The following is a 26,994-nucleotide window of genomic DNA, read 5'->3' as shown; positions in this document are numbered from 1 at the left end:
TCCAAAAGACAAGGTGAAGGTAATGGTATGTACCTCCCTTGTAAAGCCAATGAGATCCTGTTATAAACATAAATATCACTATATATATATATTAAAATAACAGCATGTAATTTCAAATCTTCCAGGACTACAGCTTTAAAATTGTTTTTAAAAGCTAAATAGTTGAGACCACTTAGTCCATAAAAGGAGAAAAATCCTACCAAAAACTGCCTTTACAAAAAAAATAAAAAAGGTTAGAAGCTACAAGTAAATAGAAAATTATTTAAAAATATTACTATTTGTAAGAGTATTTCCCAGTAAGCTGAAATTACAGAAAGACCCGAGCTTGTACCTAGTCTGGAATGAGACATTTCTATCATCTTAGAGGACGAGGGCACTCTGACAGTGACATTCTGAGTGATGGGTTCAGCCACTGGGAGAGGGCAAACCTAATAACCCAAATAGGAAATTCGGAGAAAAGATAAATTCATTAGAGTGATCCCACCAACTTCACCTCTTCCTCTACCTTGGCAGCTTCAAAATGGGAGTAATCTCAACAGCTCATTTTGTGGGGATTTGTTAATCTTTATAGGCACTTCATACATGTGAAGTGTTAAAAAGTTTGCCATGTGTGGGTGGATAGCTGTGAGCTTTGTCAGTTCGGCAAGTGACTCAGTCCCTTCTTCTCCGTAGAAGCCCTGTTCCTGCTGTAGGCCCGAACAACAGGAATTACTCCCAGCTAGCAAGGTCTGTGGCCAAAAGGGCAGTGTCCCCCTGGAAAGTTGTTTCTGCTGTCATGGAACTGCAAGCAAAAGGCATAGAAAAGTGAATGGGAAAATAGTCCATTTTAACCAAAAATGTTGTGCTGAAACAGCTCGGCACAGTTTATACCTGAATTTCCTTTCACTGGAACAGAGAGAGACTCATTGTTTAGCACAGTAGTTTTGTAATACTGACATCGTTCCATTCTACTGACAAGTCCTCAACTCTCAGCTACACACGCAGCAGCAGATGAAGTGCCCAGGACTACCCTCTGGCACTAAGGCCAGTTGGCACAGAGAAGCCATGGCCCCATTATTACTTTCATTATCTCCAAAAGAGGATGGTTACAAGCAGTTTGCTTAGAGGGAATAGTCTCTGCTGCATACTAACTTCCTAACTGTGCCACAGAAATGATATAGAAGAATATAAGTTGATCTAAGACAAAAATAATGTTTGGGAAGTTTCTATCAACTTGACAGGATAGAGAATCAATAATCAGTGCTCAGGGACATTCAAGTTTTTTGTGAATTTCCTTTTTGTCCTGGTCCTGATTTTCCCTCTCTTTCTGATTATCTTCTTTCTTGAGCTGGAGAGCTCATCACATTAGTAGTGTAAGGCTTCTTTTCATCACAAATACTTCCAGAAGATACAACAACTAGCACCACTGAAAAGAAATGTTAAAAAAATAAAATCTAGCAGTTTAGGGACAGCGGTAGGAAAAAACGCCACCAAAGAAGATGCATTATGCTACAAGTCAAGCTCCATTTCCATCTCTTTCTGCATTCTCTGAAATGCAGGTCTGAGCTTTTTCAGGTTTGGCTGAAATGCTATGTAAAACTTACTTGCACAAGTGACAAAGTCGGCTGCATTCAGAGGCTGTCATCATTGCCTGGATGTGATATGATAATTTCTGTAAAAGTCTTTAGCCTGCAAGATGTGATTAACTGTGAAAGGCAGAATTATTAAAACAGATTGCTGCAGACTCTGAAAAGCTCCTCTAAGAATCTTTATGTACATCACTTCCACGTCAGGAGGAGGGGGCCTCCAGTTTCTTAAGAAACATTTGCTTACATGTATATCCTTTTGTATAGAAATACAGAATTTAAAATTGTTTTCCTCTATCCATTCCTGTTTCTTTTGGTCCTGTTTTTTATTCTGCAGTTACTCTACCAACTCTTTGATCTGATGAAAAAAGGACATTTCTGGCAGTCAGCAGACCTGGTTTCTATTTACATTCTGCTATTAAAGTGATCTGGCATAAATTGCTGTCGACAGTGACTCAGATCAGGGAACTGATCTGCCTGAAAACTAAACCAGTAAAAACTCACGTTGTTAGTTTTCATGATCGCGTTAACCAGGTGGCTGTACACACATTCCCCAGTGCCAGTACTCGGGGTCAAGGCAGGAGCAAGCAGCTGGGGACAAGAATAAGGACTGGTGCCCTGCGCTTGTCAGCAGCCCTGCCTCAAACCTCAGGAACCGCTCGTGAAGCTGCAATTACTCATTTTAAAGCAAAGGCGCACTGCCACACCAAGGTTTGTGGTACTAAATTCACTTGTTGGAGCACTCCCAAGTGGAAAACACATTACAAAAGGCAACATATGCTGGAGACGAGTATTAGCTGGTACCAGACTAGTGCTGTGGGACAGGTGACAGGTCTGGTGACTCTGAGGGCTGCCTGCTGGGGACACCTGATGGAAATTTCCTCCTTCCATGCTGAGCGTGAGGGCTGCAGCAGTGACCGGCAGAGGCACATGGGCCTGAGCGGGCCAAGCAAGAGGTCCCTGGGTGCCGTTTCCCCAGCCTCCAGCCCCAGGAAACGCTGCTCTAGGAAGAGCCGCGCCATCTCACCCCCATTTGAGCTGCTCTGGAGTATTACATGGGGCAAAAAGCCCTGTTGGTCTGTGCATCAGGTATGTCCACTCTGACATGCGAGTTTTCCACTGGCACCGCAGCAACACAAAGAGCTCCGTGACTTTCCATCACTCAACAGTGATCAGTAACAAAGGGATTAAGTGCGTCTTCTCTTTGGCACAGCAGCACTTTTTAATAACCCCTGCCCTGGCAAACTCTTAATTCCCAAAGAGAACAATGCAATGCATTTAACATTCTTCTGATTAATATTTATGGCTACAAGCCACCCATTGTTTTTACTACATAGCTGCTAATCAATAGGGGCTCCAGAAAACAGCGGAACAAGCTAGAGCAGCTGTGGAAGCCTTGGTTCGTTAAAAATTATGGAAAATGGCAAGAGGTTTTCCCCCTCACCCACATTTCTGCAGTTTGTTCTAAACTCTTACTTGGGTTCATAAATCTACACTTAAGTGTCTCACTATGCTGATCCACATTTGAAAATGTTTACTTTAGCATTTATGTAGCCTCATTAGTGTGGAATGTTTATACTCGCTCTTCCATTTGCAGTTACCTATACAGTTATATATTGTGTGCTGTAACTGTGTACTAATAATCCCACTGTATCTCTGACAGTCTTTCACAGTAATTGCTCCCCTAGGTGCTGTTTTCCAAAGATTTCTATGTTTTAACCTTTGAAATGGAAGTAGGCCTTGTTATACTATGAATTTGATGGGAAAGGATATAACATAAATTTGCCCCTATTTTATTTCAGTGCCTAATTGATTAGGCGGAGACAGTGATCTGGAAACCTGAGCAAGTTTATACTACTTTTGCTCATGAGAGCAAGGCAAACATTAAAATATAATTCCTGAAGACCTGGGCACTGATTCTTCCTTGTGTTGTGCTTTTCTCCTCTTCAGTCTAAGAAAATAATATATATTAAAACTGATATAAATGTATTTTATGTGTATATAAACATCATTACATCTTTAAAGTATGATAGCTGCAATGGTAGTAGTAGCAACTGCTAACATGCTGAAGTTCTGGGATGAAGTAAATACCCACTCTGTAAATTTATATATATATATATATATATATAAAATATACAGTTCACAAGATAGCGTGATCTGAGGGGGATGTGCATTGCAAGTGATGATGATTTCCCATCCCTTCACAGATTTGTGCCTCAGATTTGCTGTACTTTTGTAGTGCCTGGGAAATGAGCGAGCACTGACACGAGTAGAATCCAACATCTTTCTGTGTGCTCTGCTATAAAACAGAAAAAGCAACTTGGGAAATGCTCTATGCTTTTTTAGGAACCAATCACAAGGGCAATAAATCTTTCCTCCTTTGCATTATCTTCTGCTTCGTACTCAGGTGAGGTTTTCTCCAGCATCAGAGGGGCTGGAGTAACAAGCTCCTTACTAGGCTGATGAGACACTCGCATATAAGGGAGAAAAGGAGTAAGCGGGAAAGACTTGACAGCTCCTGGCAGAAGAGAGCAAGGATTGGGTAGGCATGGGCTTGTCACCGGAGGGAGCTGAAGACAGGGAAGGCAAAGGCATCCCAGGACACCGGTGGGGAGGTAGGAGGAGGATCTCCAGGCTGTGCTGGAGAAAGGAGAGAAAGGATCCAGGAGGAAGGATCTCCAGGCAGCGCTCTGCAGAGATGTCCAATGCCCTCATTTTGCTATGCCACTGGACATACTCACATCCTTTGGCAATAAAACCAACTGTCTCCTCAGGATACATCACTCCAGCAGGCGTTAGTTCAGTCCTTGTCATAACGTTAAACCTTTAAATAGCTTAGTGTTAAACCACCTTCTTTCTTTCCCTCCATCACAATCCCCACCCCCAAGCACAAAGCCCTTCTATTTTACTCAGATGTGTTGAACTGAACAAGCTGGCCAGAAACCAGGTTATTACCCTCCCCCACCCAATACAAGTGTGGGGAAAAACGACAGACAGCTGAGATCACATCCTTTTACGTCTTTATTTGCCAGTTAAGATCCTTTTATTCCATCAATGCAAATATGCAGAACAGCAGGAAACCATGTTTTAAGCAGCACATACCAGTTGGCTGAGAATAAACTAACTACATTCCCCAAGCAATGTAAAAGTAACAATGCACATCATCTTCCAGAAGAAGAAACAAACAGATATTGCAGCCGAGAGGCACAGCAGGCAGCTTCTGTACAAAGTAGTTTGGCTATTTAAAATGCTAGAATCAGCCCTTGCCCGTTTCTCCAACCCCACCCCCCGCCCCCAAAAGTCCTACTATAATTTAACCACTTTTTTTTGCTATCTACATAATATATAAAATATAAACTCTGTTTACTTATAACACTTACTTTTCTTGATAAATAGCTCTTTAAAATATCTACTGTACATATGTCCATGCGTTGACATTATATATATAGCATTTATATATATGTACGTATGTCTGAAAAACAATAAATACATACTTAATATTGACACAGCAACAAACTGAACATATTCGCATTTTCAAAATCAAATAAAAGAAAACCAGTACAGAGAGAAACAGTGAGTGTCACTTGTGAAGCACAGTATAGCAGGGAGCTCTGATTCCTGCCCTGCCTGGGCATTCGGTATGCCGCAGACTTGAGTAGTTGTGGTGTTAACGTATTCTTTAATGAATCGGGTGTTAAAAGTTACTTCAAGTTGTAGGTTTAGCCACCCTGTGTGCCATGCGTAACACAGACTGAGCGCGAGCTCAGTGGGAAACAAGGGAGGCTCGCTTCGTGGCTTGCAACGGAATGAGAAACAGCAAGGGGAGGACAGCGAGTCTGATGGCTGGTGTAAAAAGAAAAGGAAGTAATGGACAGCACGTGGCTGGAAGGTCATAAATAACCATAGTAAACAAGTTAATAGAGTTAAGTGCTTTTAAAGACGATGGCTGGCACTGCTGCAAAAACTATCGTGATCATCTGTTGTGAACCCCATGTAATGAACCAGTTTTCCCACTGCCACAAGGAGACACAAATGAAACCCAGATAGCCAAATTCAGATGCGAGAAACAGGGTCACTGCTGACATTGCGAGGCAGCAGGTTCAGAGCCAAACCTGCCCAAGGGCAGCTGAATTCACTGAATGGCCTTAAACTTAATGGACGGGATTTTTAAAAGTATGAACTTACAAAAAAAAACAAAAAAAAACCAAAAAAACCCACACCCAACCCCAAACAGTTAATTTCACACATGCCAAAACATAATAAAAGATGGATTTTTTTAAACTCTTCATTTCAAAACAGCATTCTTTAAAAATGGAACTTAATCCCAAAGGAAAAAATTTAAATTACCTTCTACAAAACATGTTTTGCGTTCAGTTTTGGATAGACCATAGCCATTCTGTTTACTCATTTAACTGAAAATGCTGAATAAAAGCTATTTCAGTTTGACCTAAGCTGATACCCTTCATTCCCCAACCCCACAGCTTTGATTTGGCAGCTTTGAAAAAGTCATTACTTGCCTGGGCTCTGGCTTCATACACTCAGTAAGTCATGAGGTTATGACATTAGTACATGAATGCAGCATTATGTATAGTCCCATCTACTTAAAATTTCTTCTTTTCATGAGCGAATGGAAGTGGGCAGTTATTGTTGAAGAGGAAATTATTTTTATTGGACAGACTTCATCCACCAGCTCAAGAGAGAGGAAATTTTAAAGCAGATAAGACTGCCGATTATTAGTCAGTCATACTTCGTCTCTAAAATTTACGAACTTTGCTCCCCACAAGTAACAACTTCAACAAAAACAACAGCAACAAGCTGCTATCCTGAATAATCCTGCCATTTCACAACTAGTCCTAGATACCCAGAGAGCGCTGCAGAGGTCAAACAGTCCAGTGTTGAGTTTCATACGTTCTTAAGGGTACATCACCGGGCCACCGGAATGTCACACCATGTTGATTACCTGCACGAAGCCAAAAGTCTGCTGGGTGCTTTTAAATCCTTGTAAATACAGAACTTAACCGTGAAGAGACTTGATAATTTGTGGTAATTTATACTGGAGGCAATAGATAAAAGTCAAATTTAAAAATTCCCATCAACAAGAAATTCTGTCATCAGTAATTTCTGAATCTCTGCAAAGACACCATCGAGATACTATGTTTACCTTTACCTGTTAAATAACATCTGCCTCCTTTTGGAGGGGTAGATAAATGAGTCATTTTACATTATCTTGGTCTTTTCTACATTTGTATGGACACAGAAATAAACAAGGTAACAGAGGAATCGAATTATCCTTGCAATGTGTCCATGCACAGCAGAAAAGTCTTTTTTGAATGGCCGAACTTCCAGGACAGCTGTTCACATATACTGTCACTGACTCAAAAGCTATCCGAAGAAGGAAACACTGAGCACAAAGTGGAGAGTGCCTCTGATTGCCCTATGCTGGCTGGGCAGGAACTTCTCATGCTTTCAGCCGAAGCAAAGGATGAACTCCGCAGCAGCCCATCCTGAGCCTAAACTCTACGCATGCCCTGATTCTCTGCCATATTGGCTGCATGGGGAAGAACATATCATCTCTACTTGGTATTTTCTAACTACACAGCTAAAGTACTACTAATTTAACGCATGCATGATATTAGATATAGGAAACCCCAAGATGTTGCAGAGTTCTTATGCCTCCACATAGGACTTCACTGAGTTCAGCACTGAGGACGTGCACGGATCTAGCAGGAGTACAGGACAGATGCTGCTTCCCCAAGGCCTGTGTCCCTTCTCGGGCTCCCAAACACAGAGGTGGAGCAAGGCTGCTGCTATCACCCTCAGGAGGTGCAGCCCTCACCCTCCACGCCACCAGCATATTCTCCCTGTTGGCGCAGGCGTTATAGGTACCAGACTGCAGACGCACCTTCCTGTCACTCCCTGCTGCAGTCACCACTCTCCCTTCGGGCACATGGAAGGACTTCAGTTGTGCCCTGTTCTGGCACAGTGTAGGGTTGCCCTACCCCTGTTGTGGACCCCAACGCAATTCCCATGGAAAATAAGACATTGTCCCTCAGCTGACCGTCCCAGCATTGGAACAGAAACAGACCCCTGCAGAGCAGCCGAGCATTTCACCTGGGCTCTCCCCTTTGGCTCTATTTTGTCTTTGGCAACAGACCATAATGTTCAGTATCCTGCAGTGCACAGGTTGATGGCAAAGAAAAGAGCCTCTCCAACATCAGCCCTGGGAAAGAGGAATGAACATTTCTCACCTAGTGTATGAACAAGCTTATTTGGGGGCTACTGTAAATACCAGCAATAGCCGCAGTTTGGCTATTAGGCTTGCATCAGTTCTAGCAGCATTCATCTCAAACCTTGTGGCACAGCATTAAAGAACAGCATTAAAAGTGCAATTCCAAATACATGCTTCCTGGTGTGGTACCACTTTTGAGTTCAATCAAATACATCTCTGCTATCGGCTACCCAAATTCTTAAACCCAGCGTGAACTCCAGAGGCTACTTCAGGCAATTCAATGTACTTTCAACTGTATCAAAAGAGCAGAGGGCTTGATGCTGCCAAGAAAGATCCCACACTGTAAAGTAACAATTTATCAGAATACTAATATACATTCTATAAATAAACCAAATTCCTTCCTCCTCTAAGCCAGGTGGAAGTTTAGTATCTTTACAGAGAATGGAAATGACTCCTAGAGAATGGAAAAACTGTCACACAATCTTGAATGTATGCAGTTACTGCTGCCATCCCAGTTAGGTAACAACTTCACCTAAATCTAGCATAAGATCTCTGTTGCTGTCAGAAGAGGAGGTACCACCCTGCCCCTGCTCGTTCTGGCTGCCTCTTGGGGGCCAGCCCTGTGGTCCCACAATGAGCTGTACAGGACTGAACCCATTTGCAAGCCAGTACTAATACTAGCATTGGATGCTCATAACCAAAGCATTAGATTTTTTTCTGCTAAGCTGCACTATCTGCATCAGTAAGTCTGCACAGAGGATGGATAATGTCTGTCACCTGAACCTTTGAATCTGGGACAGAAAGGTTGAGCTCAGTAGTACTATACCTATACATTGTGTCTCATGTGGGAACTTGTCCTGGTTTCAGCTGGGACAGAGTTCATTTTCTTTCTAGTGGCAGCTGTGTTTCAGATTTGCTATGACAGTAATGTCAATAATGCATATTGTTTTAGTTGTTGCTAGGTGATGTTTATACTATTCAAGGACTTTTTTCAGCTTCCCACAGAAGCTGAGAAGGAGCATAGACAGAACAATGGAATGGCCAATGGAATATTCCATGCCATAGATATCATGCTCGGTATATAAATGGGGGTTGGCCAGGGGGGGCGGGAATTCATGATCACTGCTTGGGATGGACAACCAGTTCACCGGATGGTGAGAGTGACTTGCTTTGTATTACTTTGTTTTGTATATTCTTTTGCCATTATTATTATTATTATTATTATGGTTATTTTCCTTTTTCTGTTGTTGTTCTATTAAAATGCCTTTATCTCAGCCCACTAGTTGTTTTTTTTTCCTGCCCTTTCCCCTCCTTTTCCCTCTGCCCTTATGAGGGGGAAGGGGAAGAACCGCGCCAGCAGCTGCGTGGTGCTAGCTGCCAGCTGGGGTTAAACCACAACAAGACTGTTCACTGCAGGGGCGGAGAACAGGATTCCAGCGTATCTTCTTCCAGCTGGCATCACAAAACCCAGAAAGACACAGAAAAAAAAAAATACAGACAGGAAAAATTGTCAACATTTGTGAACCAAAACGAGATACAAAGACATGAACAGCAATTGCAGCACAATGGCCAAACCACTAAGGAGCAAGAGTCGCAAACATTTTGGTCCATGATTAGTTTCAGCATTGGATGATGTTTAACTAGACATGGTTAATTATCCACCGGGCTTGCATTCATGACTTGAACTAGCCACTATTTTCAATAAATGGCTTTTGCCTTACTATATGAAAACTCTCTTGATCCCCTTGGGGCTAATTCCATTTTTCAGGAGAGACAGAGATATGATTTCTTGATCAAATTCTCTCTTCTGCATTTCTCTGTGCATTTTTCAGGGCAGGAACTGGATAGGGTGGTATACCATGACAATTATAATGGGAAATTCCTGTTGGCACTACCTCAGGAGTTCTCAGAGAAATCCATTTTTAGGAAAAACATCCAAACTTGTCAAGGGCTGCTTTCAAGAAGGAATGATGAAAGCTTGCCTGAGGTCTCAGCAGAAGTGGGCAGCCCCAGAGACAGTTGCTAGAACTGGCAAAACAACAGGGATAGAAACAATTCTCCATTTGGGTGTGGCTTTGCAGTATTACATTATTTCTTCATCAGTCACACTATTACACGTTGGGGAATATTTCATGAAAGGTCACACGTATGCTCTTCAAAAATTAAGCATATATTACTAATTTTGGGGTGGGAGTCAAGTTTCCTAACTTTAGCCACCTAAAAATTTAGAAGCCAAGATTCTCTGCAAAGGAGGAGGACAGGAATTTCCAATGGGCAGCTCCTTCTATATTAATCTTAGCATTAACAGAGTTAGCCTTTGGAGAGGTCTCTTTGTATTGACTACTGTGTCCTTGCACAGCTGATCAGGACAAGACACCCGACTTTCAGCTGGCTAAAGTCAGCTGAGATGAACCACACTATTGATGCCCTCCTGTTCAAAAACATGAAGCTGTAAAACTGGGCATAGGACAGGCAGGAGCATACAGCAATCAGAGAGAGTCATTTGTAGGAGAAGCCCTTAGTGCTCCTAAAAATAGCAAAACTGCAAGTGCTTTTTAAAAAATCTAAATTATTCTGACAGTTCTCTTTCTAACCCTAAATGGTGACACTAATGTGATGGCCTTGAGAAAGAGGTTATATTTTCTCTTTTAATTTAGTGCTCATACAAATGTTCTCTTCTTTCCCCTAGTCAAAATTCACAAGAAACCCTGAAAAGGTTTTTCTCAAGTTTAATATAGTGCTATATGCTTGTGTTCTACTTTTTTCCTATCTGAGGCCTTAGCGCTGTAAACACATAAGCACAGGAGCAGCTTTATGCAGAAAAGCAGTATCCCTGTTTACTGGGATGATTCATATGCCTTTCACTATATTCTTTCGAGAATATATTCTCAAAAGAATATACTATTTCAAGACTGCAATCTAAAGTATTAAAAAGAAGAACACGACAAACATATCAAAAGAGTTTGTCCACCCCTGCGCTGATGACAGGGAATGATTACTACAGTACCAGTAGCTGGCCACTTTAAGGAGGTGAAGAGGTGGGGATCTCATGTAATTTTTTTCCCTGGAAATGGACGGGATACTTTCCCATCCCTATTGTTTTTCACTCACACTCACCCTTTGGTGGAGGTGAAAGCTCCTGGGTTGAGCTATATGAAATTAATTGTCAGAACGCATCTCTCAAGTGCAAGTTCACAAAGGTTTAAAAGAACACCGCCCATCTAAGCATCATATGGTTTTCGATTGTTTTTTTACTGTTTTCCACCTAAAACCAAAATGCACGATGAATTCACTCAAAAGTCAGTCCAAGACACAGGAAATTGTGTGTAAACCTTCATAAGACTAGCCTGAATTCAGCTGTATAACAAAACCCACTATCACTACTATGCCGTGCCACTTGCCATCCATGAAGGTTTTGCACAACCCATTTTAATCAGCAAATCTGTGCAGTTAACACTGAAGCTTACCAGGAGCTCCCAGAAGACCCTCCATCCCCCAATACCGGGGCACATGCACTGTGGTTGAGGACTGTTTTGTTTTAAAAGCCGCACATTTTCCTACTTAATTGTGCTTTAAATAAAATAAAAGAAAACAAAAACCAACTAGCTAAACCAACACAGAGAAGCTCCTAATAAGCTATATGAAAAGTGAGCTGCCAAGATTTTTCCTATCACGCAACACTTTCACACCAAGTCCTATTATTCTGTGTGTTGGTTAGAGGTGTAGTACTACAGCACGGTGGTGTCAGCTGTCATGGTAGGAACCATTCATGTCAGACACTACAGAAAATTTAATGACATGACAGTACCTTCACAGCCCTCTGGTAGGTAAGGAAAATCTAAAAGGACCTTCCCAACCTTTCACAGTAAACACAATTGGATAATCTAAAGCACCTGCAAGCAGGAGATGAGTCCATGATATATCTTTCTAATCAGCTATCTAATACTGTTATTAAAACAGTTGTGTTATGTCAGCTCTTAAGTCTCCTATCTGTTTTGGGCATTTCTAAGGACCTTATCACTTTGGCATTTAGCCATCAACAGATTTAGTTGATCCAAACACTGTATTTCCTTCTCTCGTATCCTCAGCTGTTTCTAATATGCCCAGGCCCTTCACAGGGGCTGCGTTACCATTTCCTTTAAGAGCTGTCTGGTTCCTATCCTTTCCTAGGAGCCGAGAGGAGCTAGCAGTACAGAGACATCCTGCTCTTCCGCATGGCTTCGCTGATTAAGTATGCCGGGCTCAGTTCTGGCTCCTCAGTCATGATTGAAATGTTCTGCCACTCCCCCAACTGGTTTGACTTTTTAATGGTGTCCACCACGCACAGGGCATACAGACAGTCGTCAAAAGTGGCAGCCATTGTGAGGGGCCTCCCATCCCATGTCCTTCTGTCGTCCTGGTCCTCAAATGCCTGCCGGACAGCTTGAACCATCTTAATGGTGCCCCGGAGGTAGGGGGATGGGATGTCACTGAAGGCCTTCTCTGGAAGTAAGGAGTTGCTGACTGGCGTGGAGTCCTTCAGCAGGAGCTCCCGCTGAGGAGAGCTGTTGCTCTGTCCGTAGAGATCAGTGCCTATTACAATCAGCCGTCCTGCCGAACCCACCACAATAATGTCTTGTTTGAACTCCCCGGGGACGTTGAAGTTGAGCGTCACCGTGCAGCACACGCCACCTTCCAGGACCATCTGAAACGTACAGAAGTCGTCGCTGGTGATCTGCCGTATCCCCTTGATGTGGTCCGTCTGCTTCACGAAGGTCTTGAGCAACCCGTGCACCTTCACGGCCTTCTGGCTGGTGAGGAAGGTCAGGAGGTCGATGATGTAGGTGCCAACCGAGTGCAAGCCCCCACCTCCCATCAGGTCATCACAGCTCCAGTTGTACTTCTTGCCTAGCAGGCTTCCGCTGTGAACCTGCACCTCGCACACCAGTAGCTCCCCTACGTAACCCTCCTGGATCAGCTGCTTCATCTTCACGAAAGCAGGCAGGAAGCGCAAAACGTTCCCCATGATGCTCATGAGCTTTGGGTAATAATGAGCTGCAGTCATCATCCTAAATGCATCCAGGGGAGTCGCCGTTCGGTCACAGATGACATTTTTTCCAATGCCTGAAAAACAGTTTAAAAAAAAATCATCAACAAAAATGTATCGATTGAGTAAGCTGAAAGCCTCAAGGCTATTCTTAAAGACTAAGCCAAGGAGAAAGACCCTTGAAAGAAGAAAACATTTCAATATGGTGTTAAAGGCACAAAGATCCCCTCTGGCATGTTTCCAAAATGCATGTAAGAGTTTCTTAAGCACCACAGTGAAAATTTATCCTTTTATATTTTCAAAACGCACCCACGTCTAAAAATAGCACAAAGGTGAGGGCCTGGACAGACAGGAAATTAAGCTAAGGCAAGGTGGACTGCTACCCCACATTTGCCACCTTCTGGGAGCATGTATCAAACCAACCACCCCCACTCATCCACCTCACAGACGTCTCTCCTGTGATAACCTGCCTGTATGTGGGCTTCTGAGAGCTGAATCTGAGCTTCAGATTCAAATCCCTGAAGCATATGAGTAACACGACGGCACGTACACAATAACTTAACGTAGGTACACTGAAAACTCTGGGCTTGTCTTCTCAATGGTCCTGTCCCTTCATCTTCCCCGTTCAGACTGTTTAAGAGGCTCTGACTGGAGAGAGGGAGTACTGGGCTTCTTGCTTGATTTAAAATGTAGGAATTGCTTCTCACGCATAAAATCCCACACAGTTCTGACAATGGCACTCTTTTTTTTTTTTTTTTTTTGAAGCAGCTCTGCCGAAATGTCAACAGCGCATCCATGGTGCCAAGGGAGAGCCACAATTGCACTAAAACAGGTCAAACGTAGCTGTGACAATCTGTTCCCTCACAGAAATGCCCATATGGGCACACTGTTTACTGAAGCTTGCGTGACGGCCCCGTTTTACCTGGCCATCAAGGTGTGCCACGGAATGCAGTGCAGGCTGAGATGCCTAAATAATGGTTTTATTATTGATTTCTCCTCATCAAATATTTTCATTCTGTACCCATACGCACATATAGTGTCAGAATCTCCAGTTTCCTTTTTAGTTGCATACAAAGATTGGGGTTTTTTTTCACTTAATGGGCAATATTAGGTGAGCTATACAACACCTTATAGCACTAAATAATGATCTTTAACTTGAGAGCCTCGGGCTATAGCTGGGCTGGGCACTCTAAAGAGCTGAATTTGGAACCTGTCTGCTGGTGTCTAGATGAATAAATCCGGTTACTTGCTAAATAGCTTTGTGTTTTGATTCCTTTTCCCTTCAGACAGGTGAGAAATCCCTTTTTCTTTAAAGAGCTATTGTGAGAATAAAATTTTACATGTTTTGGAGCTGTTTGGATGAAGTCATATAAATACAGACAGATGGCAGGGATCTGTCTGAGCCCACTTATATGAATATTTAACAGCCTGACTGGAAGAAGGGGGTCACAGTCCAAACATTCAATAACCAGCTTATCCACACTGCCTATTCCCAGTCTTTGTCTGCTGCTATTTGAGTAGCTGAAACTGGAGGGAGGGCTGTCACCACTGAAGTGGCAGTCACATCTAGTTAACAGCCAAGAAGGGAAAGATCTTCCTTTAACTTCCTCCTATTTACCTTCTACTTAATCAGGTAAGTAGACACATACTCATTTTCCTCTTATATTAGGCAGGAATCCTGTCTTCAGTGGCCATGGTCTGTCTTTCTCACTTTTCTCTCTCATCTTTACAGACTGCTACTGGTGACCTAGTTGACACTTTCAACCATATAGCACTTCTTTTCCTGCTCCTGAATAATTTTTTTATGCATCTGCTTGATATTGGAGAAAGCATTCATCCACCTGCCCCCAATTCCTCTAACTGGCAGCTCCAGCTATGCCACTTGATACAGATCACTAATATAATAGACCTCCTTGATTTATACAGACTCTTTGCAGAGAGATTTTAGTCTGGCAAATTAGTTATCAAAATAAGGGAAATCTCAGACAAAACTTGCCCATAGTCATATCTTCCTGAAATAGTAATTTTCCCCCCAAAGAACCCATACGTACTACGTCATCATCTGACTTGTTCACCACTGATCCACAAGCATCATTTTCTGCTCCAGTTCAGCTTCCATCATTCTGCCTCACAGGCATCTGTCGCATTTTATCCAGGGTCTGTGCAGGCGCTAATCTCTCAAGATATGCAGCTCTACATGTGCTCATGAGCAACAGGGTCTGCTTTCATTAGGAACTGCAGCCCAGGGACAATCTTTTTTCTGGGTGTTCAGTACCATGCACAGTGGGGGCCAGTCCTTCACTGAGTGGGGCAGGGACCGCTTGGGACTGTCACAATCTGAGTACCAAGTGATGGTTATAAATAAGAAAGAGAAACCTGTGGGTTTTTACATCCCTTACATTCAAGAAAAAGTCCCATTGGGATCAGTGTAAGTCAGGCACATACGCAGAGAAAAGGGAGAAGTCCTGAATATTTGTATGGAGACGGGGAAAACGTGAAGCCTTATGCTTACTCCTTCCGCCATTTCAACCTTTTTGGAAAGGGTGAAACCTTTTAATTACAGCAAATCCAAAAGGCAAATGCTTTGAGACGCTTCCCGTCTCTGTGCATATGCTGACAATACATGCTGTGCTCTCATCCCTGTCAGGGATTTAAACAGATTTTTGCTTGGTGCCCAGAAAGCTTTTATACTCCATTAAAGCTCGTGCAGGTTCTTTCAGCATGACACTGCTCAGCACTCGAGTCTGTGCACACTACAGATCTTTGTCTTCTCTGTAGCCGCAAAATCTGCAAGCAGGCACATTAGCTTTCTTGAAGCGGGGAGACAACATGAAAGGTTTGCTTCATTTAATTTAGAGAAATATTCTGGTGTGTTTATACAACTAGAATAGGAAACAGGCGGATCAAAACACCATCGTTTTCTGCTCTCCTCCCTCTGCTCCCTTCTCAAAAGGAGAAGGAAAAGAAGCACATTCCCTAAAGCAATGACAGGCAGAGCAGAAGGCAGTGTGCGAGGAAAACCTCTCTTCCCAACACCGACAGGCTCATGCAAAGGCGCTCTCTGACTGCAGGTGCCGCGGGGGGATTCTCTGGGAACTGAGCCCCTTCTCCTGGCCTGGGGTTAGGGTCTAAGCCGGTGGTCCATTTTTGGACAAGACTCTCTAAGAAAGAATCAACTGTTACCACTTGTCATTCTACCAATGTGTTTTACCGCTTCACACATCTTTGAAAATCACACCATGGCAGACAGCAAAAACTTTGTTAATTACATAAAAGCAGGGCGGTGCTGTTAGCTTGTTTCAGCAAGAAAGTACAATAAATGTGTCCATGGCGATAAGCAATAGAGGCAAATGTATCTCATTGTATGAAAGGATACACACCCCTTCCACATGCATCAAGAAATCTGGTCTACAGTGCTACAGTTCTCAATCTGGCAACTTCTGAGCGTTTATTTCTGGAGTTCTTGGGTAAATAGAAGAAAAATAATTTAAGTACAACATCATTCTTTTTGAGGGCTCTGCACAGCCTTCACCCCAGTCTCTCTGCTTGGCCGTGCTTCAGAAAGCGGTGCCAGCCAGGTGGTAAGTGACATGACATAGGGTGGGATTTCTCTGCCCGGGCATGGAATAGGGGAGGGCTCACTCCTGGCCAGCCTGAGTCCAAAGTTGAAGTTGGGTAACGCACCTCCTAGCAAAAGTCCCGGGAGTGCAAGTTGACTCCACCCACAGCTGCCATGCAGGGCTTCAGCCTGGGACCTGCTCCGTGTCCCACTGCTCCAGGCACAGCCAGCCAGAAACACAAAGAACCTGCATTAACAGGCACCGTACCATGGTGCCGGTGAGCCACCTGTGCCCACAGGTGTGGGGCCATGAGGTGGCAACCACATTAGACCCAACAGGTCTGCCTTCTTGAACCCCTCTATCTTTTCCCTTGAGCAGGAAAACAGGAAAACAAAACAAAACAAAAAAAAAAAAAAACAAAACAAAAAACAAATAATGGTGGATCTGGAAGATTTGGAAAATGTCCATCCATAGAATCATAGAATGGTTTAGGTTGGAAGGGACCTTGAAGACCAGCCAGTTCCAACTCCCCTGCCATAGGCTGGGACACCTCCCACTAGACCAACAATGATACAGACCAGATCCCTAGGCCAATGACTTAGGTATAACTCACTCTAGCAGTCCTTAAAAATATGAAAGGACATGAGTTTGAGCAAAATGACACAAGAGAATTGACTTCTAGGTTTTCTTGCTAAAGACTGAAAGATGGCAACACCTAACGACTGCTTGGTTCCTCTTTAAAATGAATCGAAGTTTCCAGAGCAGGTCCACATCACAAAACCGCTGCTAACACTAGTGTCTTCTGCCTTCTCAGTGTCTCACATGGAAGGTTAAGGGCTGAATGGTCCATCTTAACTATTCTTTTTCTCCCAGGGGTGCATATATCCCCCAAGCCAAATCTCATCAACTTAGATACCAATCTGCATTTATTTTAACAAGGTTATTTCAGAACACCGATCTTCTCTAAGGAAGTAGATGTCTAACCAACTCTCTAGAAGCAGCTGAGCAAATAGAACAAAATTGTCTACAGCAAATAGAACAAGATTGTCTATACTGTCATTGGTGCTACCATTCATTTCAGTGAGGATTTCTCTAGCACCTTATGCTGGAAAGTCAAATTGCAACCATGATCTAATGGCTTGTCACCCACCTCACAGTAATTGTTTTCGCAAGGAAGTCATGTGATTTATTTGCAAACCTCAGCTTTCATTTCAGAAAAAAAGGAAGCCCTTGTCATGTGGAGACAATTTTGAAAGCCAAACTACCCAGAAGTGAGTGGCGAGTAGGTACAGTCCAGGGTAGTAGTACTTACAATTTTTTCCATGCAAATGCAGGGGAAGAGTAAGGAGCTAGCGTAAGAATTTAACTCCTGTTTTTGAAATGCCTGGTGTTTGCAGCTCTTCATTTTACAGACAACTCTAGCTCCTTGCCTACCAGCAGCCCAAGATTCTTTGTCCCTGTAACTTTCCTGTGCCCCACAGCCTAAAACCGAGCAGACCTCCTGAGCCCACAGTGCAGGGAGGGTAGAGCGGCTGTAACCGGCAGAGGCTTCATCAGCCCTAGAACCTGCAATGTCAGCTCCTTTTTTTCCCATCTGCTCTGATTGTTTTAAATAAGGAGAGAAACATTTTCACATAAGAAACCTCCAAGTAATTAAAAAAAGTGTCCATCGCTGAACTGAAGTAAGACTAGCCCTCCATCTGTTCAGCTCAGGACATGAGGCCCCAACACAGTATTTTCTCCTCCTCCTAGTCACAAGAAAGTCCAAAAGGGCTCTATTTGGAGTCTGGGCATATAATCAAAACCTTCACTGGCAGCAGAAACATTCATTAGTTAGCAGTCGCTACCTATTGCTCTTGGTCAAGGGGGTGGGGGGTGAGAGAAAGGGCCAAAATAAGGTTTTGGTGCACAAAGCTAAATTAGTCAGCAAAATAATAAATTTCTAAAGCTAAAGAGGAACACTCCAGAAATAGTCTGAGAGTTTCAGCAAAAACAGGAGGGGTGGAAGAGCATGCTCACCGGGTTATTTCAAATGGATTATTTAAAATATTTGTATCAGATTACAGCGTCTTCTTTAAACACAGTTTTATTTTTTTCAAAACAAGCTAATACAAAATTACATTCCAAATGGTGACAATCCACATTACCATTAATACGGTTACAATAAATAAATATGGGCAATTTTTTCTTCTCAGATTTTGACCTTTGCAGCTGCTGTTGTTGCCTTTGGATCCCATACAGAATCGGAGGGGAAATCATCTTTGGCACTCAGTTCTGTTCACAGCTTGTAAGACATGTTGCAATGATATGTGCTGTATTATTAGTACACATATTATTAGTTGTAATCAGATCACGGTTTCCATCCTAATGCAGTTTGACATGGCTTGCAAATACAAAATAGTATCATCTAACACGTGAATGAGGAGTATCTCATTCACATTTTTCCAGCATTGTAACACTGAAAAAATAGGAGAGATATTCAGCACTTTTATAGACAAGATATACAGCTAATCTTACAAATGTACCCAAGTCAACAAACAAAAAGTAGCAAGTTTAGTTAAAAGGCTATACTTTGCGGCAAATCAGTTGTTTTGGCCATACTGACAAAAGACCTTTCCTTAGGAATATATCAAAGCCCACAGTCAAAACAAATGGCTTAAATCAAAAGTCACTACCTCTCATTTTAATAGTTAATTTACAGCAATTTGCTCTTCTGCGCAGATGTACACACATTGTCAATTCTGTGGTTTTGCACAGAAACCATCTCAGAAACTACATTAGGCACCAGGAGGCAGCGTGCAGTTCCCTACAGTTAAATTGATGGTTGATACAGCTAAATTGATGGTTGATATAAGCTGAGTATCAGTAGAACTGTGTATTTTGCACATTCCCATACTAGACAGAGATCTGTTTGCGATACTAATCATGTTAGTGGATGGTACTACTGCAACCCCATTGGATATTCAGAAAATGTCTTTAAAATTCTTCAAATTCTGGTATGTACCGATATGCAAAAACATACAGAATTGTTTTTTCCCTCAGTAATAATGACTTCACAAATCCTCGCAGCTGTTTGAACCATTCCTTTCTATCGTCTTCTTTCAAATTTGCAAAAGATACAATATTTGGAGGCTGTAATTTAGCCAGGACCTCAAAAAAAAATCTCATGGCAATACTTGAAGACTCTGAACAAAAACAAGGGTTGGTAATGCAGAAGTGCTCTTTCCCTTCCAAATTCATCACTCCCTAAGAAACCCAGCAGAAAATATAAGTGATCTGAGCTGTAACTGTGCTGAACTGTTGACTGCAGGAGAGACCCGCAGAGCTAAAAGCAGATTTTTGTGAAACAGCAAAAAGCACTATTTTTGCTGTTTCGGAACTGTCTTTATGATAATCTCACAGTCATGGTCCCTTTTGTATGGAGCTGGAACAAACCAGTTCAGTATTGTTCTGTATTTCTAGCAGACATGCACCAAGGAGAGAGACACAACATTGAGAATGCCTCTTGGAAATCGTATGCAAATACAGAATTTGAAGGCAGTAGCTCATACAGCTGCTGTTCATTTATTTTAAGTTTTGATAGCTGGGGTGGGTCTTCAGTCTCTCACAGATACAGCAATCGTATAGTCAGTTTAGACTGCTACATGCATGATAAGCCACAAATTTTTAGCACCATAAATCATGATTTTCTGATCTGCTCTTCAATCAGTGCAATATTACTTGGTGAGCAGTAACCCCTCTTAATTACAGCTCCGCAAACGGCTCCTTCCCAGCTCGGCTGCAGACAATAACTACGAGGATGCTCCAGCCCCTCGCTGTTAGCAGCAGGCAATGCCCCAGCCCCCAGGCACCATTTCAAAACAGTCATCTCAACAAAAAGTGCTTCTTTCATTTGGCTTTCTCGCCACAGAACTGCTATAAGGCCTAGAGGGATATCGTGCTCATTAATATGGAGCTCATCTGGGTGTTGGAACAGTGGGAAGAGACTGGCAACCTGGGCATCGGGAGGACCCAGGTGAAGCCCATAGTCCTGCTTCCCTCCTGGGGCTCCCAGGGGAACCCAAGGGGGTTTCTGGAGTCACTCCAGATGAGCAAACAGCGTCAGGGGACGCAGCAGAGGAAAGTGGAAAGGTGGCTGAGGGAATGGAGAAGTGGAGAGGACAGGGAACGGGAAGGAAGAACTCTACAAGGAGGAAAGGAAGGCACTAGTGCAAACAGCCCAGAGGAGCTCCTGCCATTCCAGGAGCTGCACAGCAGGCCCTAATGGGATCAGCAACATCCCCAGTCCTCAGAGGTCCATCCTAAAAGGCTCTCCAGTCCAATATGCATGTGAGCCCTGCTAGCATCTTTTCTGCAGAAAAAAATAACAACGGAGGAAAAAGAAATAGATTTCAAAGAAAACAAGCATCCCTCTGTACCCAGAGCCTGGACAGGAGGGAGAGATGATGAAGAAAAAGCATCTACATCAAAATGGTGATATATGTGTGAGTTAAGCTATTGCCTGATATGCACATCAGGATAGAGAAATATACTACTGGGATGGGCTATTCTAGGGGCCTGATATTATTTTCCGATGCATTACATGTCGACGTGCATGAATCGCATACTGCATAGTGATAAAAAGCTTTTGAATCCCTCAGAAAATCATCTAAATAAATATGGATATGTACATTTCTAGCAAAAGGAGTGCAAAACCTGAGAGAGGGCTGCTCTGCTCTGCTCTGGGAAATGAGGAGTGATTTCTGAGCCATCTCACAAAAACAATCACTCAGGTGATTAGAAAACCTTTTCACACAGGACAAGGATATTTTTATTAGTATATAGAGATGTCTCTGCTATTACTAGATGCCGCTGCTGTCGATATTACAATACAGTAAAAATTATAGTAACAATCAGAACAATGGCTGTATTTATTGTATTCAGTGCACGATCTGTCACTCAGTTCCTTGAGTGGCATGAAAAACGCATTTATTTCAATCAATACATCTGCCAGGGGAAAATTGATGGCAAGACAATGTTTCTTTGAGGAAACCTTATTTAACAAAACTTTTGACAAGGAGATAAATCTGGATGATGAATGCCTAACAAGATTGGCATCAGTCACAGCTCTAACATTGGCCAAGGCAATCTTTGTTAATCACAGATATGTATAGCTGTTGCAAAAAAATCAAGTTACTATAGCATAATGAGTCATAGCTCATGAACTGATTCATATTAACGGGGCATGTGTGTATTGCTAGTCTGCTCTAAGTGTGAAGGAAAATAACAGTGACGGAAGGAACATATTTTCCTTCACAGCTGAAACAGACGGCGAATGCGCACAGGGAGTAATACACCACCCTGCTGACAAGGAACAGCTCGTTTGGCCACAGCAAATCAATGGCTTACACAGATTTTACAAACCCGGCATCTCTTCCTCTACATCAAAACACTATGAAGTAAAAGAACGCATGCACTGTTACATTTTATAGTCAACAGGGATGAGACACACTTCACAAATATTAGATGAAAAATTCTATACAGTAAACACGCACATGCCCAGACTGTACACACCACCACTAGAGCGAGGGTCTCAATTCACGCACCTACTTCTGGCCCTAGTGCATCACACCCTGATGCCGGTTTTCAGGCTGCTTTATCCGCACTGATGTAACCTCTTTTCCACACAACTGCTTTGAAAACAAAAACCTAAGCATCCAAATACGCAGGAAAAAAAGCTGTTTGTGACTGCCTCTGCCTTGGCTGGCCGGTAACCACAGGCTAAACCAAAGTCCGCTCAAGTGACTGCCTGCACGATGAAAAGAAACCCTGCAAAGACACCCTGCCGCTAGAGACATATGAGCGGCATCTCCATCGACAGTTTAGATGTCACCCAGCCAAGGAGGCACGCGCAGCTCACGCAAACAGTGCAAGAACTGCAAGCAGACTCAACGAGTAAGAAGGTGAATACGAGCTGTGAGCTTACAGAAGTGATTTCACGTGGGTTAGCAGTCTGTAAAACCATTCAAGAAAACAGAAAAACGGGGAATTGGTCTGTCTTGAAATGAAAAAAGAGATGCTGGGTTCTTTGTAGATAGCTGCTGAGGTGTGGTGCCTAGGCTGGGAAAATACCCCTGCTGACTCCAAGAGATAATAACGATGCCTGCAGGTAAATAAGTGCCATCTAAGCAGAACCAGGATGGTTCATCAGGATGAGAGAAGACTGTAATGATAATATCAATTTTCATTATGTATTAATATTGCCTCTAACTTTTATTTGCACAGAGGTAGTCATTAGGGTTATGGACTGGGGCCATGTCTGTGCATATATTACTGTTGCTGTAGGTATAAATGCCGCTGTAGCAGTATTCAAGGTGCTTTGAAATAGATGCAGTGCTTTTGTGCTTGACTTTGGACTCAGGGCTGCTTCATAAAGTTTTAGGTAGTCCTGCGAGGAGCAGGGAGTTAGACCCGATGATCTTTATGGGCCCCTTTCAACTTGAGATGTTTTATGATTATATGATATATGACCTCTTCTGCAAAGACCATGTGTATCCATATGATTTTGACAATGTGCTGACTTGAAGGTAACTTTTCTAATAAGTCCATATGAATTTCTGATTGGTTATTCTGTTAGTTTGGCTAGTTGGGGCCTTTTATTTCGGACTATTAAGCATCTGCATCACTGAATCTACAGGCAATGTGCTTGAGAGCAAGGAAAGCAACGGAGTCTTGAGTCACTATGTATGCCAGCACACTTCGCAAGGCAAAGCAAAATTCTCTAGCCCTTTCCTAGCATGGGCTAGAGCTTGATGCTTGGTTTATAGCCCACCTGGCATGTCATTCTGATCTCTTCTCTGTAGGCACTTATGCAAATAACAACACTGGAGACTGAAATAAATGAAGCACTCAGTATTTTTTTAAACTATTTCAAAACCTTTAACTGCTGGGAAATCGACAGAAGGTGCAAATACGCCCTGACAAACCAGTTACTTGCACGCCACAAGGAAATGCTTCAGGGGTCCCAGCTTGCCATTATCTGTTCAGGCATCTGAAACATGCTCAGACTTGCATTCCCTGAGCCCAACTTGGATGCCTTCCATGCTCTCATATGCACTTGGGAAAAAGTATATGGGACAAACCATGCTGGCTTTCCCAAATTTCTATTCAATTTTTATATCTTCAAATCCCCATCAAAACTGTAGGGTCACATCCCTTCTGTGGGGGGGATCATCCCCTATGTGCTCAGATAATCTGAGAAAAGAAAACCATTCTGCTTAGACCTTATTCAAGCAAACACTCATTAATTTCAATAGGATTTTAATTGTTTTAGGACTAAATAAAAAAACTCAGTGAAAATCTCTGTATTTGGTCCTTTATTTGTTCCAATTACTCTCAATCCCTCCATTCAACTTCTAGAGCAAAATGCATGCCATCAGTCCAGTATATTATAATACCTTTCTTTTCCATAGTAATGAAATCACAGGGCAATCACAGCCTATGGTCGATCTCTATTCTCCTGAGGCATTATTATCTGTATTTAAATATGTTTCTTTTTGTGTTAGCTGACAACAACTAAATGCCCAGCTGTTATAAAGGCTTTGGGAGGATTAGGAAATCAGGCAGTTCAATTTTCTTTCAGCTTGCCTTTCCATCACAGCATTGTTTACGCTTACTGAGTCAGAGAAGTTTATGGCTGATAATTAGAGTTAATTTTCTTTATGTCTCTCTTGCCTACCCTTTCCACCCCCACTAAAACTAGCAAGTTGTAATCGGGTACTAAATAAAAAAACTGACAAAAGATAAACATCAGACTAATGCCAGTAAGTAATTAATACAGCCATTAGTTTGGCAGATTTGTACAGGATTCATGAAGCTTTATGAACATTTAAAAACTCCATCTCACCAGCCAAGTGACAGGGAAAGTGACAGGAAATCCAAGTCTTAAAAAAACCCCACAACCCTACATGTTGTAGTGTCAGATCCCTATCGGCATCTCACATGGCATCACTGTGCAGAGCAGCAAAGCCCGTACTCTCCCTGCACTTCATATTTCAGAACTGGTTTTCTTCAGTAAACATTCAGTGATACTATCAGTTTGTATGAGATGCACTGCAGTTTCTAGTATGATCCTTTCTACGTGCTGATTATATGAAGCATCAGCTTTGCTAACTACTTAACCTAGACTCTGCTCCAAACCTTATTTCTCTGCAATATTTTCAGCTCAGGTATTTCTACTTCTTTTCCTGCCCAGTGAAGTTTGAAGGATCTCTGTGCTAAAGAAAATCTCTGTGCTGAGAAAACTCGTATCAGAAAATTAGGTCAAATGCACGCTCCATTCATCCAGACAACAATTTTCTGATATGAGTGGTTAAAAGAAATTCTAAAATAATTACTCGTGTTCCCAAATACTGTACTGACTACAGACACCAAAGTACCCAACTATGGACTAACATAACTGGACGCATTTGAAAACTGCATCCCTCCCCCAGTTTTTACTTTAGTATATAAGCATATACAGACAGACACACGCACATGCAGAGAAAAGAATGTGAAAAAGAGTCCATTTTGCATACCTAAATATAAGTACATGGCAGGTAGAGGTGAGCAGTGTTACTCCTTTTATTCAGTAGTGTGTGTACGCACACTCTGTGTCTCCCTGTGTGCATGTACAGGCTCACACCATAAATCACATCTTCTCTCTACAGCTGCAGAAATTGGAAATGTAAATTTATAATTATTGGGCAAACCCTATGAGAGCCCATAAGGCTGTGCTTAGCAGTGGAACCGGATTCTCTGGAGCGATGTGAAGTTACGCAGGGAAGGAGAAACACCAGGTTGCTCTCTTCTCTTGAGAAGAACATTCTCTCAGTGGTTTCATACTCATGTCAGCAGGTCCCCTCTCTGCTCACTGTGTGGCATCAGCAGCAGGACTGGAGAGGCTGACACGACTGCTCCACTCTCAAGAAAGACCTCAGCAGAACCAACCTCCCAACTTCACCCCAGAGGCTCAAGACTGCCTTTTCTCTCTGCTCGTTTCTGGTGTGCCATTTCACCAGCATCTGGGAGACTACAAAAGCATATACGCAACAGTCAGTCTGCAGGACAGTATTTTTCCACCTGCCTAGGTCATCAAAGTTTGCCTAAGACTATTTACAGATAAGACCACGTCTTGATTCTTCATGGTTTCACAGTCTAAGTCCTCTGCTCAGACCAGTGGTTGTTTTTAGATCTTGCCAAGAACAGCAAGGATCAGGACCATAGAATACACAGCTGAAGAAAGTAAGTTAGCTTGGCCCACAGAAGAAAATCAAGCCTGTTTAATTAAAATGCTGATCATAATGAAATCCCTTTGTTGGGATGCTGTCAAGCCAAAGTATGTTCTCATAGAAACCCCTACCTCTCCTAGTCAACATTGAGTAGCACAGCTCTGTCCTAGCCATTACTGGGTCTGGTTCCTTCGGTCCAGTCCTGCTCCCATTTTGAAGTTAATGAGAATTTTGATAATGGAGTTTTCCAAGGAGCTGGCATCAGGCCTTAGCAAGCTTCAGGTCAAATTTACTTCCGCTGTAATTCCATTAATTAAAGTAGTCACACTGGCCATTGGTCTGGTTCTTTGAGCAACACAGTCAATGGAACAACAGTGAATAGATGACAAGCAAACTGGGGTTTAAACTAACTACACTTTTGTTAACTTCTCATCCAACGCTCTTCATAATTCTTAGGTTCTTTGAGAAACTTCTAAATAAATTATAAAGCCACACACACATACAAGGGCAGTAGCCTTAGAATTGGTGTACTTTCTCAGGTAGTATTTTGTACCTGTGAGCAAGAGCTAAGTGCCACTAAAAAGGAGCCATAAACCCATTTTGAAAAGCAGCAGGGAGAATGGATCAAAGTGAATCAGCAATTCTAACTATGTGAGACGCTGACATCATGCTTCCCTGGCTCCAACCCTGGGTCCAACAGAAAGATGGATGCTTGATTAATTACTCCCCAGACTGCAGAGCTTACACAAGAGCCAAGGACTCAGCAGCAGCCCAGCCAGCTGACTCAGATAGCAATAACTCATCAAGCGCAATCTGCCTGGATGCCAGATTGCCCTGTCTGCAGTCAGTCCACAGACTAATCCTCACGAAAGGGTTTCTTGGAAAATGCCATTCACGCTTGTGCTGGCTAAGTGTGCACTGGACAAGACACAGCCCCACTTCAGTAGCAGCCGAAGCTGTATTTCACTATGCTTTTCCACAGCTTGCTGTAATGGAGACTGGGAACTCTTTCCCACCACTGAAAACCTGCTGGAAAACCTGTCAACACTGCAACGTTTCCCCATTATGTTCAGTAGGCTGGATCTAGTCAATTATAGTAGCCCAACTTGATGTGTTCTTCATCAGCCTGAATGCCTGGATGCATTTGTATTGTAATCCCAGGACCCTCTTGTGCTAGATGCTCCACAAGCACACAATGGAAAACGAGACACTATGCGCAACGGGCTTTGTTTTACTATGCACATACTGGATACCTGGACCAGAAAGACCGGTCGACATGGGTAGTTCCTCTCGCTGCGCCATCTTCAGACAGACCTTCTGCTACAGGAGAAGTGCAGCCCAGGCTGCCGTATCTTATGCTGCTCTG

The 26,994-nt window shown here is 42.7% G+C and overlaps 1 protein-coding gene across 2 annotated transcripts in view; it reads right to left on the bottom strand.

Moving 5' to 3' along the window:
* Positions 1-11,977: 11,977 nt before the first annotated feature.
* GFOD1 (Gfo/Idh/MocA-like oxidoreductase domain containing 1) overlaps positions 11,978-26,994 on the bottom strand; it is a gene marked incomplete at both ends in the record, with an annotated part of 73,675 nt that continues 58,658 nt past the window's right edge. For both annotated transcript variants that reach the window (XM_082479331.1, XM_082479332.1), the window contains one exon: positions 11,978-12,897. In XM_082479331.1, the coding sequence (XP_082335457.1) occupies positions 11,978-12,897 (920 nt within the window). The remainder of the gene's footprint in view (positions 12,898-26,994) is intronic.

Source organism: Vanellus vanellus, assembly GCF_965231255.1.
Source record: "Vanellus vanellus genome assembly, chromosome: 2".
Classification (NCBI taxonomy): Eukaryota; Metazoa; Chordata; class Aves; order Charadriiformes; family Charadriidae; genus Vanellus; species Vanellus vanellus.
This window is presented reverse-complemented; position numbering and strand designations above follow the sequence as displayed.